The sequence below is a fragment of the Sprattus sprattus genome (assembly GCF_963457725.1).
Source record: "Sprattus sprattus genome assembly, chromosome: 5".
Lineage (NCBI taxonomy): Eukaryota > Metazoa > Chordata > Actinopteri > Clupeiformes > Clupeidae > Sprattus > Sprattus sprattus.
In genome coordinates, this window is record NC_137924.1 from 14796413 (window position 1) to 14814001 (window position 17589).

At 40.7% G+C, this 17589-nt stretch overlaps 1 protein-coding gene across 4 annotated transcripts in view; it reads left to right on the top strand.

Annotated features, from left to right (window-relative positions):
• kalrna (kalirin RhoGEF kinase a) overlaps positions 1-5990 on the top strand; it is a gene marked incomplete at both ends in the record, with an annotated part of 149354 nt that extends 143364 nt beyond the window's left edge. For all 4 annotated transcript variants that reach the window (XM_080838585.1, XM_080838588.1, XM_080838586.1 and 1 more), the window contains 11 exons: positions 749-884; positions 1950-2012; positions 2735-2762; positions 2937-3099; positions 3911-4032; positions 4137-4268; positions 4384-4545; positions 4657-4735; positions 4849-5049; positions 5180-5318; positions 5445-5990. In XM_080838585.1, coding sequence (XP_080694711.1) covers positions 749-884; positions 1950-2012; positions 2735-2762; positions 2937-3099; positions 3911-4032; positions 4137-4268; positions 4384-4545; positions 4657-4735; positions 4849-5049; positions 5180-5318; positions 5445-5990 — 1771 coding nt within the window. The remainder of the gene's footprint in view (positions 1-748; positions 885-1949; positions 2013-2734; positions 2763-2936; positions 3100-3910; positions 4033-4136; positions 4269-4383; positions 4546-4656; positions 4736-4848; positions 5050-5179; positions 5319-5444) is intronic.
• Between the last annotated feature and the right edge of the window lie 11599 nt (positions 5991-17589).

Below are 17589 nucleotides of genomic sequence, written 5' to 3' on the forward strand. Positions count from 1 at the left end.
TGTGGATTAGAGTACCCTATGAAAGCAAACTATTTCACAAGTTAAATCAAATCACCAGTCTATTAAATGTAGACCTTATGGAACCGCATTCCATAAATCACAAAGATTCACAAACTCATCGTTCTCTTCACACATCCATGTAGGCTCTCTTTGATATGGCTGAGTCGAAATCGGATCATTTTTAATAATGTTTTAGTGCTTTGACAATCTGTTGAATTAAACAAATCAGTTTGAAGAGCACAATATGTTTTTGCACTTTCTTATGATTTTGTTATGATTCAGTTTTTCCTCTTTTGTTGTAGTTAGTGTATTTGTTTGTTTTCTACTAACCCTATTGGTCCTAAGCAGATTTCATTTGTGTTCAAAGCAGCTGCCTATTGAATCTGACATCTGTCATTCAGTCCTTATTTATCCTGATGAAGGGGTCTTTGAAGCCCAAGTTGCTTTGACACAAATGATGTATCCACCATGGTGTAAGACTGAATGCCGAGGGTCTTAGGAGGGGATCATTATGATATGCTGAGGGGGAAGTTAAACACCAAAAAATGGTCCCTGGAGGTTGCCCATATGGTGTGACAGTCAGTATTTGGGTACACAACTAGCCTTTCCTTTCAAATCTGTAGGAATTGTTTTATTCCAGACAGGATGCCTGTGATTTGCACAATAAAGATTGGTTACCTTTCTTTTCCCCTCCCACCCCCTTCACTTGATATTCCTGCTTTGACCATTGCATCTTTTGGTACAACAGGAAGTCTCTGTCATGGAATACCCTGCGTACAAGAAAGCGAGCAGAGCAGGATAGCAGTGGCAAAAGTGAAGCCAAGCTTGAGAACGGCCTCCCCCGTAAGCCCAAGGAAATACTGAGCACCAAGGTGGCAGTGAAAGTGAGTAAGCAGGCGGCTGAGCCTCCTGAATGCCTGCTGCCCTCTCACCCGTGTGCGCGCACCTGTTTCACGCCCGAGTCCCTGCCTGGGCACTAACTGTAAAGATGCAATTAAACTCACAGCACTCAGTAGACACAAGGGGGCTATACGTATTGTGCTAATTATCCTGGCTAACTGTAATCAAATACTTAAAAAATATATTAAAAGATCAGTTCAAGGTAGGCTTTTAATAATCATTTTGAGAGAAAACATGACCCGGCAAATGTCTTGCATGTTTTTAGAGTGATGATATTTAGGGTTTGATCATTTGCGACCCTCTATGAGTTCTGAAAATGTCCGGGTGCATGTCATCTGACCCACCCTGAAAGAATCATGTATGCCCATGAAGTTAGATGATTATTTTGTTTAGGTTAACAGCTGCCATGTCACCTTGACATCAGTCTTGGCCACAGGTCAAATTTTACCCCACAACATTTAACATGATGGTTCACACTGTTCACCCTTATGTAAAAACTGACAACGACAAATGTGTTAATAGTCATAAGGACAAAACTGCCCAGGTTTGTTTTGGTCAGCTGGTGTCATTTATCACATTTCACTGCTGAGGTGTGGGCATTGTGGTTTTATTATATAAGTACAGTAATCACTCAACAAAAGTGTGTAAAAATGTACACCCTCACCTCCTGATGGTTACATAACCATACTGTTACTACCTCCAGTTACACATTACACCACCTACCACATTATAGACTTCTTCGTTGTTTGATTAAACAGTTTTTTGACCCACATTAACGAATGAATGTGTCTAACATTACATACTACCACCAGAGCAGCTGTGCACCAACACTGCTTCCAATGTGCCAAATGCTGGATGCTTTTCCTCCAACTGCTTGTTATAATCCCTCACGGAAGACGGCACTGAAATGATGTCTGTGTCCTGTGCAAGCCCTGTGTTCTCCCGTCACCTGTCACCTGTCTCCTCCGCTGGCTACATGCTTCTAGCAACGGCAGGAGGAGAACACGGCCACCTGTCTTAACTCTACTCTTTCCCATGCTGCACCACAGGAGTCAAACAGTTCAGAGGAGTCAGATTGTGATGACGAGCTAGACCCCAAAACTAGCATGGAGGTAGTACTTGAAATCTAGTCCGTCATGCATGCAGCCCCTAGCAGTGTCCAAGTGTGTGTTGTAGTAGTCCTGCTGATGATGTCTAGTGTTTCTAGAAGGTGTGGTGTGGCTGTATCCGCAGGTGATTTTATTTAGTATGTTTTGCAGTCTTTCTCACAGTAAAGTGTTTCTAACTGATCTTATTTGCTGAACTAATATTTCAAAACTAATAATTATGATTTTTTTGTATCTACATGTATTTTTTGGCTTCTGTGTATTTTGAATCACTAATCTAAATATGTGTTTGTAGTGACCTCAGATTACCAGTGTATTGCATAGCTCTGTTATGCATGTATGTGTTTAAAAACTACAGCAAGCTACTGTTTTTTCCACTCACACATGAATATGCTTCTATAAATCTGTCAGTAGTTTCAGGTTTTCTTTCAAGAGGCTTTGAAGGACACTTGATTTTGACAAAGGATTTGTATATGGTTTACAGGCCCCTTCCCTCTCCCCAAACTCACACTCATAATTCCAGTCAGTTCTCAGAAATGGATGTTTCTTGGAATTCACCATCATGGTCACCATTCCCTAGATGTAATAATAGCACCCCCAAGTGGTCAAGTCATATAATAACCATTGGCTTGTCAATGGGATATAAAGATCACATACTCGGACGACCTTGGCATCTGCTTTTAGATCTGAACTATCTAAGTCTTAACTGTAATTTATTTGCTTTGCAGTTACTGAACCCCAACTTTATTCAAGAAGGTAAGAAATTAAGGAAAAATCAGTTGTGGACTCTCAAGAGTGAGCTTTTGCTTATTGGTGTGTTGTCAACACAAGAATGAATAACTGAATAAATGAAGGTTTACACATGCCATGAACCCATGTGAAGCTAAAGTCATGTGGGCATATCTGTTGTATTATGATTCTGTTCAAAAGTTGCTCCAGAGTTCCTGATTCCTCTGGCTGATGTGACATGCCCGTTTGGGGAGACTGTGGTCTTGTGCTGCAAGGTCTGTGGACGGCCAAAGCCAACGATCACTCTGAAGGGCCCAGATCAGAGTCCAATAGTGAACAGCAGCCGATTTACAATAAATATCAGGTACCTACATATTTCAGGACTAAATGACTGGTGATTATGTCCAAGCACAAAAAGTTAATGACTCCTTGCATGCACACCAACAGTCCAAGAGAAGTCCAATATCCTGTTAATGTCACACTTAAAATCACACTGGAGACTAGAATATGGGAACTTTAGGTACTCTGTAAGTATTGGGTGACCAAATGCCTCATTTCTTTCCTGAAACGTTTTGAATACGGATTAAACTAAGACTGAGTCTGAGATCCTGGGTGGCAAATAATTGTGATTTTTAGGAGCAGGTAGTGTAGCAGGCGCCAGGAGGGACAGGATTGTAAGGGGTCGTAGAGGGCGTTGTTAATCCCGTGGGAACCCAGCGTGGATCAGTGCCTCATGAGAAGTCTGCTGTGAAATATCACAGCCGACTTGGGTCACAGTGGAGAAAGAGCCCCACTATCACGTGCTTTGGAGATTCAATAGCCTCCTCTACTGCTCTGAAACAATGGGAGATTTCAAGATGATGTCTGAGGGAATACTGTGGAGTAGAGTTTTTTTTTTAATGTCAGATAAAAACAACAATCTGTTTTGATCTGTTTGAGGGTTTTTTTTTTCTCCAAATGTTTTGATGTGAACTTGAAAAAACAAAGCAAGATTTAGATCATTTAGATCTAAGGTCTTTTCTGGATTTTACTGGAATATTAACTGCTAAATACGGTACACTGCAACATTGGAAAGATGAAGAAGATGTCTGTTGGAGGGCCCAGTGAAAGGGTCTTGAGAGACACTCCTCCCCGGTAACAGCAGCTTTGAGAAATGCCACTCTGTTTACCTCCAGGGACACGGGGGATATCCTGCTGAAGATTTGTAACCTGTTGCCTCAGGACACGGGTATTTACACCTGTGTGGCCGTCAATGACCACGGCACCGCCTCCTCCTCTGCTTCCATTAAAGTCCAGGGTAAGGAGAAGATGAAAGCGGGGCAATAGCACACATTGCCAACAGACAAACTGAGACTGAAAAAGAGATTGAATAACAAGCGTTGGATTCATCCTGTTGCACAGGTATCCCATCAGCCCCTGCCCGGCCTGTGGCTCAGGAGGCGAGCAGCTCTTCTGTGATCGTCCACTGGCTTCCCCCGGCCAGCTCAGGAAACTGCACTGTTTCCAGTTACACCGTGGAGTACAGGCAAGAGGGTAAGAATGCAACACATCTGCTGTTTATACTCCATCAAACTGCTTTATCCCAGCTCACTCAATTATAAGCCTATTGTTAGGTTAATGACCCGTGCCTGCGCTCTTGATCCTTCAGACTCGCTGGTTTGGCAACCCTCTGTATCCACATCAGATGTGTGTGTGAAGATTGAAGACCTGATCCCCGGCGGGCACTACCAGTTTCGGGTTGGTGCAAGCAACCCTTGGGGAGTCAGTCCACCCAGCGAGCCCTCCAACATGGTCACCCTTCCTAGTGGACGTGAGTCACAAGCTGTGTGTGTGTGTGTTGGGGGGGGAGAAGAAGAGTCATAGCATTTTTCACCGCAAACAGCACTACAACCGCTAACGATTTCTATGGTTTTTCTTGAAGCCTCTACGTACGATGGGATGGGGATTCAGTGGAAAGATCACTTTGAGACGGCTTTCACAGAAATATCTGAAATTGGAAGGTAGGTTATATATTTAGCATTTTCTCTAGTTAGTTCATCTCATGTGCATGCTTCTTCAGGAGTTGAAGCTGCACTACATTCCCCCTTCTCTACCACCACATCTCTGATTGTAGGGGCCGATTCTCTGTGGTGAAGAAGTGCCTAAACAAGGCCACTAAGAAGGAGGTGGCGGTGAAATGTGTCAATAAGAAGATGCAGAAGAAGGAACAGGTGGCCCATGAGGCTGACATCCTAAAACACGTCCAACACCCACAGCTGGTAGCTCTCTCGGACACCTATGAGACAGCGTCCGCTTACGTCCTGGTCCTAGAGCTGTAAGTCCTCTACTTTTCTATAAGCAGGGCTGTGAATTGTAAAGATAATATTATTATTATTATTATTATTATTATAAGTCAATAATAAAGGTTTGCATCGTGGTAAGTCTTTGTGTTTGTCTTTCTCAAGCTTGGAGGATGGAAGGCTTTTTGACTACCTAGTGGCTCATGATGAACTGATGGAGGAGAAGGTGGCATTTTTTGTAAAGGACACCTTAGAGGCCTTGCAGCATTTGCACACCTGCCGAGTTGCTCATCTAGACCTGAAGGTGAGTTGATACGAAAACATGTTTGCAGTTTGCACATTATATATTAAATAATAATATTGTTATTATTATTATTATTATTATTAACATTTATTTGTTCTTTCTCAATGCTTTTTGTTATTTCTGTAGCCTGAGAATCTCCTGGTGGATCTGCATGTGCCAGTTCCCTGTGTGAAGCTCATTGATTTTGGAGATGCCATTCAGGTATCTGGTCACCGCTACGTTCACCTACTCCTTGGCAACCCAGAATTCTCTGCTCCTGAGTTGATCCAAGGGACCCCAGTGTCTTTGACCTCCGACGTGTGGAGCGTCGGCGTGTTGGCTTACGTCATGCTGAGCGGAGTCTCCCCTTTCCTTGACGAGAGCTTGGAGGAGACCTGTGTGAACATTTGCAAGCTGGACTTCTGCTTCCCTGACGAGTACTTCTGCGGAGTCAGCCAGGCCGCACGGGACTTCATAACCTCCATGCTTCAGCAGGACCCTCGCAAACGGCCCGCTGCGACATCCTGCCTGCAGCACCCCTGGGTTAGTGCCCACAGCGGCGACTACTCAAAGACCCCGCTGGATACGGGCAGGTTGGCTTCCTTCATAGACCGTCGCCGGCAACTGCATGATGTGCGCCCAGTCACCAACATCAAGGGTCTGGTGACGAGCAGTATGGGCCATACCCTATGAGGAGGCTTGTGAAGTGGGCAGACTGTGGACTCTGTGGCAGCCAGATGGTCTCTTCATGTACTGATCGCATATTTCCACGTGGGATTATGGTAGTTATCACTGCTGTGAACATGCTCCAAAACATGACTTTTATGGACCGAGAAACTCTAGTGCACTTAGCTGACCACCGAAAGATCTGCAACTGGTCTGTTCACATTTGCTGTAAATTGAACCTACTGTTCACTGAACCCGAACCTATCTATTCTAACTGAAGATAAAGAAGAGAAACTAAACAAATGCACAATATCTGTAGAAAGTGGTCAAACCATAAAGATGTGCATCACAAAGAAGTATTTAGCACTTTGGACTTTGAATGAAATATAATTTATAGTACATACAGTACAGTTAACCTGCTATTTTCCCACTGGTCCAATAATAAACAACAATAAAAGAATGTAAGTGGCGTAACTGACAGGTTAGCGTAATGTATAATGCTCATATCATTCTTCTGACTACTAACTACACCATGCCAGGAGCTTATGGCCAAACACCATCTTTTCATTTGATTTTAAAGGTATGATTTGTGTTGTTTGTTAAAGGTATGATTCAGAAGTTACTTCTGTTTCAAATGCTTGTTAAAGGTATGGTAGTTTGCCTTTTTTTTGCTGGTCATAGGTTTCTGTCTTCAAAACAAATCATAGTCTGGTTACTTGTTGAACTTCATCATGGCAACCCTTATAATGATATAGTTAAATGTATGCATCTGGTTCAAATACAAAACGTGGCTACTTTTAGAGACCGTTATGAACTCACACACATTTCGCTTGTCTGTGAAAACAATGCTAATATACTTCCTATCCAGAGAGCCTGGTTTAAAATCCATAACTGAGTGGAAAAGTCCAAGCCTTAATGCTATTTATTTTTTGTAACAAATATAGCTGTGCCTAAAATGTGAATCAAAATGTGTTATTTTCATTCTTCACATAGACTCAAGATGTGTGTTGTGTCAGGTGATTATGATTTAAAAATAGGATGATTTTTTTAATGCATTTTCAGAGGCAAATTCAGATGTTTATAGAGCTAAATACCTAGGAAGTTGTCAGATCCTTTACAGAGATTGTATAATGTTGGAATGGCATGACCAAACTATATTCAGAAAGTTAAAAGATCATTCAAACTTTTAGATGTGAAGTGCAGCACCTGTGTTTCTTGTCAGGCATACGTGTGAAACTCAAACATTCATTTTTGGATTGCACATTTTTCTACCCGTACGAGAACAGTCATTAACTATCCCTAGTGATGAAGAGCAATGTTTTTTTTCATGTAGCCGTTATTTCACAGTCAACACTTATTACTTATTATTACTACAATATTACTTCAGTGCGCCACATCACTCCACTGCATCACAGTAAGCAGGGACTGTTTACATGAGGCTGTGGTATTAATAATAGTCATTTGTGATTACACACAATTACACGGCACGGCAACATTAAGACTGTATTTTGTGCATAAGGAGTTGACATGTTTTCTTAGCACAACACAAGAATGTGTTTAGAGTGTTAAAAGATATCTTATCTTGACTGATTGTTAGATTGTATTCATCAGTTCTGGGTAGGGAATAGTAGGGAATTTCATTATACAACTTCAGTTTCTACAGTGGAATGGACATCTAAATACTTGTGTTGTAGTCAGATTGATTTCAATTATACTGTGGTAATTGTGCTCTTCTGGTTTAAAATTTCAATCTGTGGCACATAAAAGAACTTGGAATATCATATAATTTTTGCATTGTTCATTTCTGCAGAGAGTCTATAGAAAGGATGAACTTGCATAACTGCTTTGTTCATTTTCTGACCCTGTATATTTCTGTCTCATGTGTTTATTGCCTTGTACATAGGTCTGTGTAAAATTTGGCTATCAGATGGAAATACCCTTTCCTAAATCATACAGGCTGTTTGTTTGTTACTGAATGTTTAATAAACAGTGCTCGTTTATAAAAAAAAAAAATTAAGATTCCACAAATCTATAGGTAATGTTTATGTAATCTGTGTCTCTACAGTTGATTATCTGGGTCTAGACAGCACCGATTGAAATGTAGCAACATGTAAAAACAATGTGGTAGTTTAATCGGTAAGCTACAGTTGCAGGTTGTACCAGTGCGGCTGGTTCTCAGGACGGGGTAATGGCTTCACATAAACATGATGTCATCATGAGCTTGGCGGCAAGAAAGATGGTTTTCCTTTTTTGTGCAGAATATTATGGATCATATAAATATAGGATATTTAGACAGTGAACTTCCACCACACCAGCTTTAAAGCTTTTTTCTGCTTCAAGATAAACTTTAATGACTGATTTGAATTGCTCATTTGATCTGACTAGTCACATTTCAAGTACATTATACTAAACACTTGAACACTAAAACAGAATTTACAGACATTAAAATTCTACGAGCACAAGGAGTACATAACAAGCACAGCATGGAAATACAGGCAATCACGCGTACATAACACCACAATAGTTTTGAAACACTTTTTTTATTGCTGTTACTCTAAGTATCTGATTTTCTTTTTGCTATTCTTAAACTACTTAGGTAACAGTTGACCACCTCTAGTTACGCTATGTATAAATAAACATGTTTGGCCTGAAAAATAAAAAGAACTGCACCAGACACATAATAATAATCAAAGATAAATCACACTTTCCAAGGGGCATAAAACAGGGAGTTAAAGAAGAAGTTCAAGTTAACGAAGAAAATCAATTTAAAATATTTAAAAGTTGTCCACTGAGCCCACCTCACAAAAAAACCTCTATGTGATAGGGTGTTCCACGCCATGAGAACATCAGCAGAACAGGAAAAGTAAATCCAAGAGATTCCTTTTCTGTTGATGATTGAGTCATCCTCCATCACTACATAAGGTAGGAATAAGATGCCAGAACGAGAGCCAGGGTTGCCATAATCTGTCTCTGGTCATTACAAAGGACTGATGTCCTGGAGAGGCCACAAGCGCAACCTCAAGCATTTATTCATAGAAATAGAATTTTTTATGTGGTGACGATTTTACACACGGTGTGTCTGAGCTACCCATAGCTCCTTTAGCTTAGACTTGGACTTCTGCCACATTGGTTTGAACTTTGTTCGCTTCATGTCTCTTATAAAAACAGGAAAGAATAGCACTAAAGATATCTTTAGCATCCTTCCTGATGAACACATATAGTAGAAAATCAAACAGGGGGTTCAATAACATGAGAATGTCAGAAGAATGTGCCCACTTATATTGAGAAACATGATCAGTATATACATCTGGATATCGATCTAGAATTTTTGTTATTACCTGAGGTAGGAATGAGATGGTGTAAACACAAAGAACAAGAGCCAGGGTTGCCATAATCTGTCGCTGGTCTTTACGAGGGACTGATGTCCTAGAGAGGGCCCTCCATGTCCCCACAAAAAAGGACACCACCAGGGGGTAAGGCAGGAGCGAAACCACAAGCACAACTATAAGATACTTTTCATAGCTTATGGTGGACAAGATGACACACCATATCAATATCAAAATCCAAACAGTGACAGACACAAACACTGATATCTTCATCTTTGGCATTTTTCGGTACCAAACAGGGTGAGCAATCATTATATATCTCTCTGCAGATATACACACCATAAAGCAAACGTTAAGTCCCAAACCAAATACGTACACTAGCATCAAAGGTAGGTCAACTTCATAAACACCCATTTTGAGTGCCACAGTCCAAATCACGCTGGCAAACACCTGAATCAGATCAGAAATGAACAGGTTTATAACATACACAACATGATTGGTTTTGGCTAGAGAGTGCAACCCATGAAAAGCCACGCATATTAGAGGGAGGGCAATAGAGAGAATTAGACAGCGAACGATCAGTAGGATGGTTTTAAAATGCAAAAGTTGCTCAATGTAGTTGTGTGCTGATGTCTGGTTGTGAGGTTCCTCCATTTCAGTCGGACTCTTTGTCTCTAGAAAGATCAAATGACAAAAAATTATAGACGTCCACAAACTTAACTCGCATTGAATTTAGCAATTCTGTTGACTCTTCTGAATGCTAAAAAGAACCCACTTAGTTTACAATACTGCTCCATAGAGTATATGTACTATTCATGGACTGAGAGTATCTCAATGTTCAGAATAAATATTTCCAATTGTGTAGGTAAATTTAATTGCTGAGGGTTCAAATATAACTTGTGCTCCTTGTCTCTTGGCAGATCAAATGAGATATACTCTTTTCTGTTTTATTGGCAGATCAAATGACATGAATTCTTGATATAAATAACTATATATTTTATGATGAGAAATACCCTTTTCTTATTGGCTGGCAGGTGTCCCAATATGTCTATATAACAGGACACCAATGAAGTCAATCAGGTAAAAAAAAGTGTATTCACTGTTCTAAAGGAATGGTCTCGAAACTTTGAAAACTTCTCTACTTATCTTTAATCATCAGAATTATTGTATGTGCAACTAAAAAAAGACCACTTAGGTTAAACTGTTGCACTGTTAAACTTTTGTTGAATTTAAAAACCTTGATGTTGTCATAAAGCAGAGGAGGCAGTGTGAGCTCACCTGTAGAAGACTGTCCCAACTGTGTCCTGGTGAATGTGTCAATGAGGAGCCTTTCAGGGAAGATCTTGTCAGTCTTCACACCAACTTGAGCTGATGACACACAGCGCAGTGGAAATTATTTAAATTCATTAGGATCAAATATGTATTAGACTTGGTCTGTGTCTCTGACACCATCATTGAACTTTCCTGCAATAACAGTCAACAACTGATCTTCTATCTAAACAAATCACAATTTTATAGCGTTCTAGCTGTAGAAAATACCAGAAAGTTGCACTGCATCGCAGGGTGCTCGTATGGTGTTTATCAAAGTTTTTCCCCTGACAATATCATATACTTAGACTAAACCTATCCACATGAAACATGGCATGATTGAAGCCCCATATGGCTTTTACAGAATAAAATGATTGCATCCTTAGACAGGCGTGTCGCTTTGGGGTAGCACCCCCTGAAGTAGGTAGGCTCTTATCATTTTTTGGCAATAGCTTGACAACCACTAAATGTGAAGTGGAGCCACTGAATAATGTTCAAACTTCATGAAATGTCGCACCCTGCATCATAACCACATTCTGTCAGACATGACATCCTCTTTTAAAAACTGGCTGAAACCAATTCCACACTAGCAGTCAGACTAATAAAGTGTGGAGATATTGTATATTTTGTGTGTTTTTTTCTATCAGAGAATTGAATGGTTTACAAGAAATGACAGAGGGTCATATCATCATCAATTGAGTTAAAGATATGGAAAAGGTAGGAAACTGTTCTGTGATCATGTCAGATTACAGATGTGCGCATTGTCCTCCGATGAAAATGTCCAAATAAGCGAAAGCGATCAGTCTGAGTTTTACGGTGCACGTCGATATTCCAAAGCCTCAGTTTTATATTTCCCGGCATGACCTCACTCTCGGTTAGTAATTAGTTAATAAAGTTGCGCTTCATGTCACTACTTGAGGTCAGGCAAATCAAACTTTTACTATAACAATACACCTAATTCAACCTTTGTGACTTTTTGTAAAAAAGAAATTAAATTAAAACTCATTGTGAGCTCACCTGTACACAGTTCTCTCAGCTGTGTCTGGTGAATTGGTCTGTGAAAAGCTCTCCAGTGAGTATAAACACTCTCCACAAGTCTCACAGAAGGTCCTGCATGTGCTCACAGGAGACTCGCTAGAGCTCAGTTCACAAGGACGGTTGAAATTAAACTTGACGGGTGATGCGATTTCCAATGTAAGATTTGGAGAGTTAAGATGAGGGAGTTATTTTTGACCTCAAACAGGAAGCGTTTGTCAATTTGTCTAATATAATGATCTCAACTGAGAGGAGATGAAGCATCACCATGATACTTGCAAGTTCCTGTTGCTACAATACATATATTTCAAGTCCAGTGAGAGTTATTTTTCTGCAGTTTATGGAAGCATAGGTCAGTTTAGGGAAGATGTTTCAGTCACCCACACACAGGTACTTTCTGGCATTCTGATGTATTAATAAATACATGTTTTTCACTGTGAGTGGGAATGAGGTAGCCTATGTGTGTGTGTGTGTGTGTGTGTGCATACGTGTGAGGAGAAGGTGCAGCGTTTTTGCCTGAAATACCCAACCCATACAACTTTTAAATGGCTAGTAACGCTCACACCACATGGCATTAAAGTAACATTTTAAACAATTGTACTTCAGGATTAGGGTTAGGATAAGCATTTTTACCTTAAAATAACAGCTTGAAAAAAAAGTGGGGCGCTTTAATGACTTTTAATATTGAGAATCGCCTCGGTGCCATTGCCATACCAGGGTGCGTAGGCATATTACTGCTAAATGTAGGTTTGCCTAAAAGCCGCCCGATTTCTACTGTCTGCCGAACTAGTAAGTAGCTTATTTGCCGTCTTGCTTTGTCTTGTGTTGCACTTGCTTGATGTTTGGCTGTGTTAGGACAGTTGTTGACTAACTAGTTTGTCATAATGTCAAAGTCAGCACATTTCAAGAGATTTAGTTTGTTTTTGCCGCTAGCATATCGGTAGCGTTTAGCAATTGATCTGGAATGCTACTTTAATTTTAACTTGACAGGATGATGCAACATTGAGTACACCGCATTTAATTCACTGGTCCAGTCAAAACAGCAGTCAGCGCAGCCTCAGGAGCTGCCGCTGGTGATGGCATCGATGTTGGTGCGGTGCCCGCTGTCTCAAAGTCTCTTTCTGCTCCAGTCGGTGCCAACGGCCGGTATGGGGCCAGGCGATCTCTGTGGAGGGTCACAACCTTCCGGTATGGGGCCAGCTGATCTCTGTGGAGGGTCACAACCTTCCGGTATGGGGCCAGGCAATCTCTTTGGAGGGTCACAACCTTCCGGTATGGGGCCAGCTGATCTCTGTGGAGGGTCACAACCTTCCGGTATGGGGCCAGCTGATCTCTGTGGAGGGTCACAACCTTCCGGTATGGGGCCAGTTGGGCAAGTTACCTAAAGTTAGTACTTAGTTACAGTTACTAGTTACTTCTTTTAAAGGTCATTGAATTATTTCACCAGTTACTGTATATCAAAAGTAATTAGTTACTACGGAAAGTAACTTTTAAGTTACTTTTATATCTGCGATTTAAATGTAATGAATATGAACAGTACTGAACAGTCACAACACAATACAATAAACATGTATTTTTTTACCTATTTATTTTAAACAACAGGGCAACATGCCTTCAAATCAAGCAGTAGTACAAAAGTCCCTTTTAACACTTAACTTAATACAAAATAACTGTCTCAGTCATTTAACAGTGTTTTTTTTTTACTACATTAGGCCCAATGAAGTAAAAGTGATTGGCCTACAGTATTAACACTAATAAAAAGAGAAAACAAAGGTGCCTTGAGGTGCAGCATATAATTGAATATGTGATTTAACAAAAGGTTAATCAGGAATTACTCTCTGAAATGTTACCATGTATTGTCCCCCCCTACAAAGAAATGGGATCTCCGCCTCTGAATGTGTACAAAAGCAATATGAAATGAAATAATTAAACCTTTATATGCTGCTACTCCAGAATCAGCTGTAGCCTCCTCTGACCCCCACCCCCAGCACTCCAAATATGCTGATGGTGGTGAGTGAGTGAGGTATACACTTTTGACAATTTTGACTTATTAGTGAACTGCTGTACCATTGGCAATTACTAACACATTAGTCTCAGCTCTTTTGATTCTGTAATGAATGGCAAAATGTAGATTTATTTATAAGTCTACTTAAGTCACTTTCCTTGCATCTACAGAGCCAGGCCACTCTAACCAACAAATATCAGAAACCAATGTTACTACAGGCAGTGAAGGGGATAGTAAATAATAATAACATGACATAATGATACCCAGTGACTCTTTGTTGAGTGGTTAATTGAAAGAAATTAACAAATTGGGTGCATTGCATCAGGCACTGTCAAGAACATAAAGGAACAGAAAAATAAAGACAAAATTATAATACATATAGTTTAAGAAAAAAAGTTGTTTAAAATTGATCTTTGGCGATGAAAAGTCGGGGTGCGGGGGCCCACGCAAATATTCTTTCAGGGGGCCCAGAATTCCTAGCAACAGCCCTGGGCATGTTGGCTGTAGTGGTTCACTTTGCTGTGCTTACAATTTCGGAACAGCGGCCTGTCGGAATAATGGGCTTTCGGTACATTGCCATGGAACCTTCCAATCTGGCAACACTAAGCTCCTTCCCGCCTCCATTAGTTGAATCGTTTACAATAGTCCGCATCTGCATGTGAAAAAGATGTCAAAACTTCGTCGCGGAGGAGGGGGCGGGGTCATTAAATCTGTCAATAAAAGGTCACTTTTCTAACTATGTTTCATTAGGTTTAAGGCGTTTAGCTGCCTGTCAAATCATACTTCAGATGTGCAAGGAAGACAGAACATGCATCAGGCACAAGATCCTCATCTTTCTTTCTTTGATCAAACCTTAATCATTATTATAGTAATCAGTTATAATGTATATAATAGTATTAGTATCAGCATGGTCTCCCAGTTAAGCCTCATAGGATGTGAGAATTGCGCTATAGATGTGTTTGCTTTTAGAGACTGACAAGAGTTTCTGATCTGATCCCCCCCAGGACATGGATCAACAGCTGATACCCTGGAAGGGCGGTGCGGGACTGGCCTGCCTGGACACAACCCAGGAGATGTAAACAACCAGCATGAGTGGCAGCGCTTTGGAGTCTGCATGCTCAGAGAAAGGGCCACATTTGTCTGGTGACCCCAGTACCAGTAAAGGAGTGTGTGTGTGTGTGCCTGAGCGTGAGTGTGTGTGTGACAGTCTGGCTGTCTTTGAGTGTGTGTTTGGTTTCTGTCTGTGTGTCTGACTTCAGAGTCAGTTTTTCAGGCTTGGATATAGTGTCAGTTGAACATCCAAACCTCAGAGAATAAGAGATATTTAGCTTGTTTTGATGTTTGAATGTCTATGGCGATTCTTCTGCTGCTGTTCAAGACTAACATGATACTGAAATGACAGATGCATTTCGAGAAACGTACCTAACATGATCTGATAACCCACTCACATGGAGATAATCACACACATGACTTCTTGTGCAAAGCAGTGGTATCCTGTTTTTGAGGGGAAGTGAAGTGATGAAACTGATTAGCCTGACGTTCTATTTTCCATCAAAGCTCAAGAGAAAGGTGCACGTACACAGATGAGTATCTTTCAAGAGGAGCTCTCTCTCTCTCGATGATGATGATGGAACAAGATGAACATTAGGAAACAGCTTTTTCCTGTGTAATCTTCTATGGACCAGGGATGTGCTGGCTGAGGTCGAAATGACCTTTGGGTGACCAGACGTCCTCTTTTACCCAGACATGTCCTCTTTTCGAGACCTTAAAAATGCGTCCGGCAGGGATTCCAAAATTGTCCGGGATTTTGCGTCGTCGGAAGTTTTGAAAAGGGTATCTCCCTTACGTTCCACCTTGTTGCGCGGGCTCTGACTGTAGAGAGAACTGTCATTGGTCGACTGCCTTCCCAGTGTTGCCAGATATGATAATTATCCTCCAAATACGATCATTTTGAGCCTTTGATACGATACGCCATTTCCAAACTGGCAACACTGAGCTCCTTCCCGCCTCCATTAGTTGAATCGTTTACATGGCATCTGCATGTGAAAAAGATGTCTAAAAACTCAGTTTTCTTCCCTTTACAGGCTCTGTTTTGGTTGTCAACTTTCCACTTAAGACTTTTTGACAAAGACATCGTTCCCAGCTAATTATTTGCTTACTTCTCTCTGCACACTATTTTCCCCAAACAATAAACATTGTTAGGCTACATTGTAAGGAGGTGCGTCAACCAACTATTTCAAAATAAAAGTAGCCTAAGATAGACTCCAAGCAGGGCGGCTCGTCCATAAAGGTGATTTGGGCGACGCACTGCCTGTGGGAAAAGAAAAAATAAATAAATCCAATGCTGAAAGAAGTCCATCATTGCTATTATTCACAATAGGCAATAACACAATCATTAGTTATTTTAAGTGGACCTATCCATTCCCCATGTAGGCCTAGTTGTTGCAATGTCACGTAAGGAGAATCTTTTAAAGCGTTTTTTACCCCTGGTCGACAGGCTCACGAATTAGGCAAGCTGATGATAAGCAGAAAGGATAGAGAACACCAGGGCACTATGTTTTGCATTTTGTATTTAATCACTTGTCTTTAACTCAACCTCAGCTCGACAGAAGTGTTGAAACAAGAATATCTCATCAGAGCGAAATAAAAAAACATAGGTTTATGTTTTGCAAACCGCGACCCTTTATAGGCTCTCTCAGACCACCAATGGGCTCATTCACATGATTTATTATCATTAGTTATTTTAAGTAGACCTATTCATTCCCAATGTAGGTCTAGTTGTTGCGATGTCACGTAAGGGGCACCTATTGCAGCGTCTAAATAGGCAGCAACCCAGACTCTTGCCCGTCACCTAGTGGTGAGGAAAAATACTGGCCCACGGCCCAAGTTACTTGCCGACCCCTGTTGTAGGGCCTTCTAGACTTGAGCTGAACATTTTACCAGAAAACTATTGTTGTGCCTCAATGACTGTCTATGTACCTCAATATAGCCCTAATTAATAGACCTGTGTTTAAGATTTGACCAAGGTAGGTTTATTGACATTTTGATTACCATGGTATTCAACTAATTCTTAACTGAAACCTAACCTATATTGTTAATAATTGTATTCTTAAGTGCACTTAATTATTTATGTTCAGCAAAAAATGACACAAGATTAGTTAATAATTTCATTATTCAAAGCCTCCCACCACACGTTCAATCAAACAAAAAAGTGCTTAAAGTGCATTCACAGTAGCCTTTTTAAGCAATACAATGGATCAACACATGACAAAAATAACTAAAAATTAGGTATCAGATGCAGATCAGAAGCTGGTTAGTCATTTTCTAAGATCTGTGGGCAAGGTTGTACTGGCCTGTGGTCTTCTTGGAGGCCTTGATGACCTCTGAGCATCATGTATGACACAATACATGCATGCATCAATAAAAGCAAAAGATGTAGCCACACCTGTCAGAAAGACAAAAAGAATTATACCTTATGTTTCCGTATTGTCATTCCAGCCCAGAAGCTTTCCATTTCAGTTTCGTCCTGAAGAGAGGTTGTTGGCATGGTCTGATAATTCTGAAACTCCTCACCAAGGTGGTCATGCTCCTCTGGCGGGAGGAAATGGGGAAACCCATTTATAAAAGTAGAGTAACAGGTTGTTAAGTTATCATCAACCAGCAGCAATTCATACACATCTTTGAGGAAAAGCCATACAAGAATACCTCATGTGCAGTTTAGGTGTGAACATACCTCATCATAAGCATTTTAGCTAAGATGATAGACAATAATTAAAGAAAAAAACTAACCTTCCTACAAAGTACAGGACATCTTCAATGCCACTTTCATCCTTTTCTTTGGCCTGTTAATAAAAAGATAAATGCTATGTGAGCAGCATAAATAAACAATGCTATGATGTTTTGAGACTGCCGAGGTTAACAAGGTGCTCTCCTGCTGCTTGTTATGACAGCT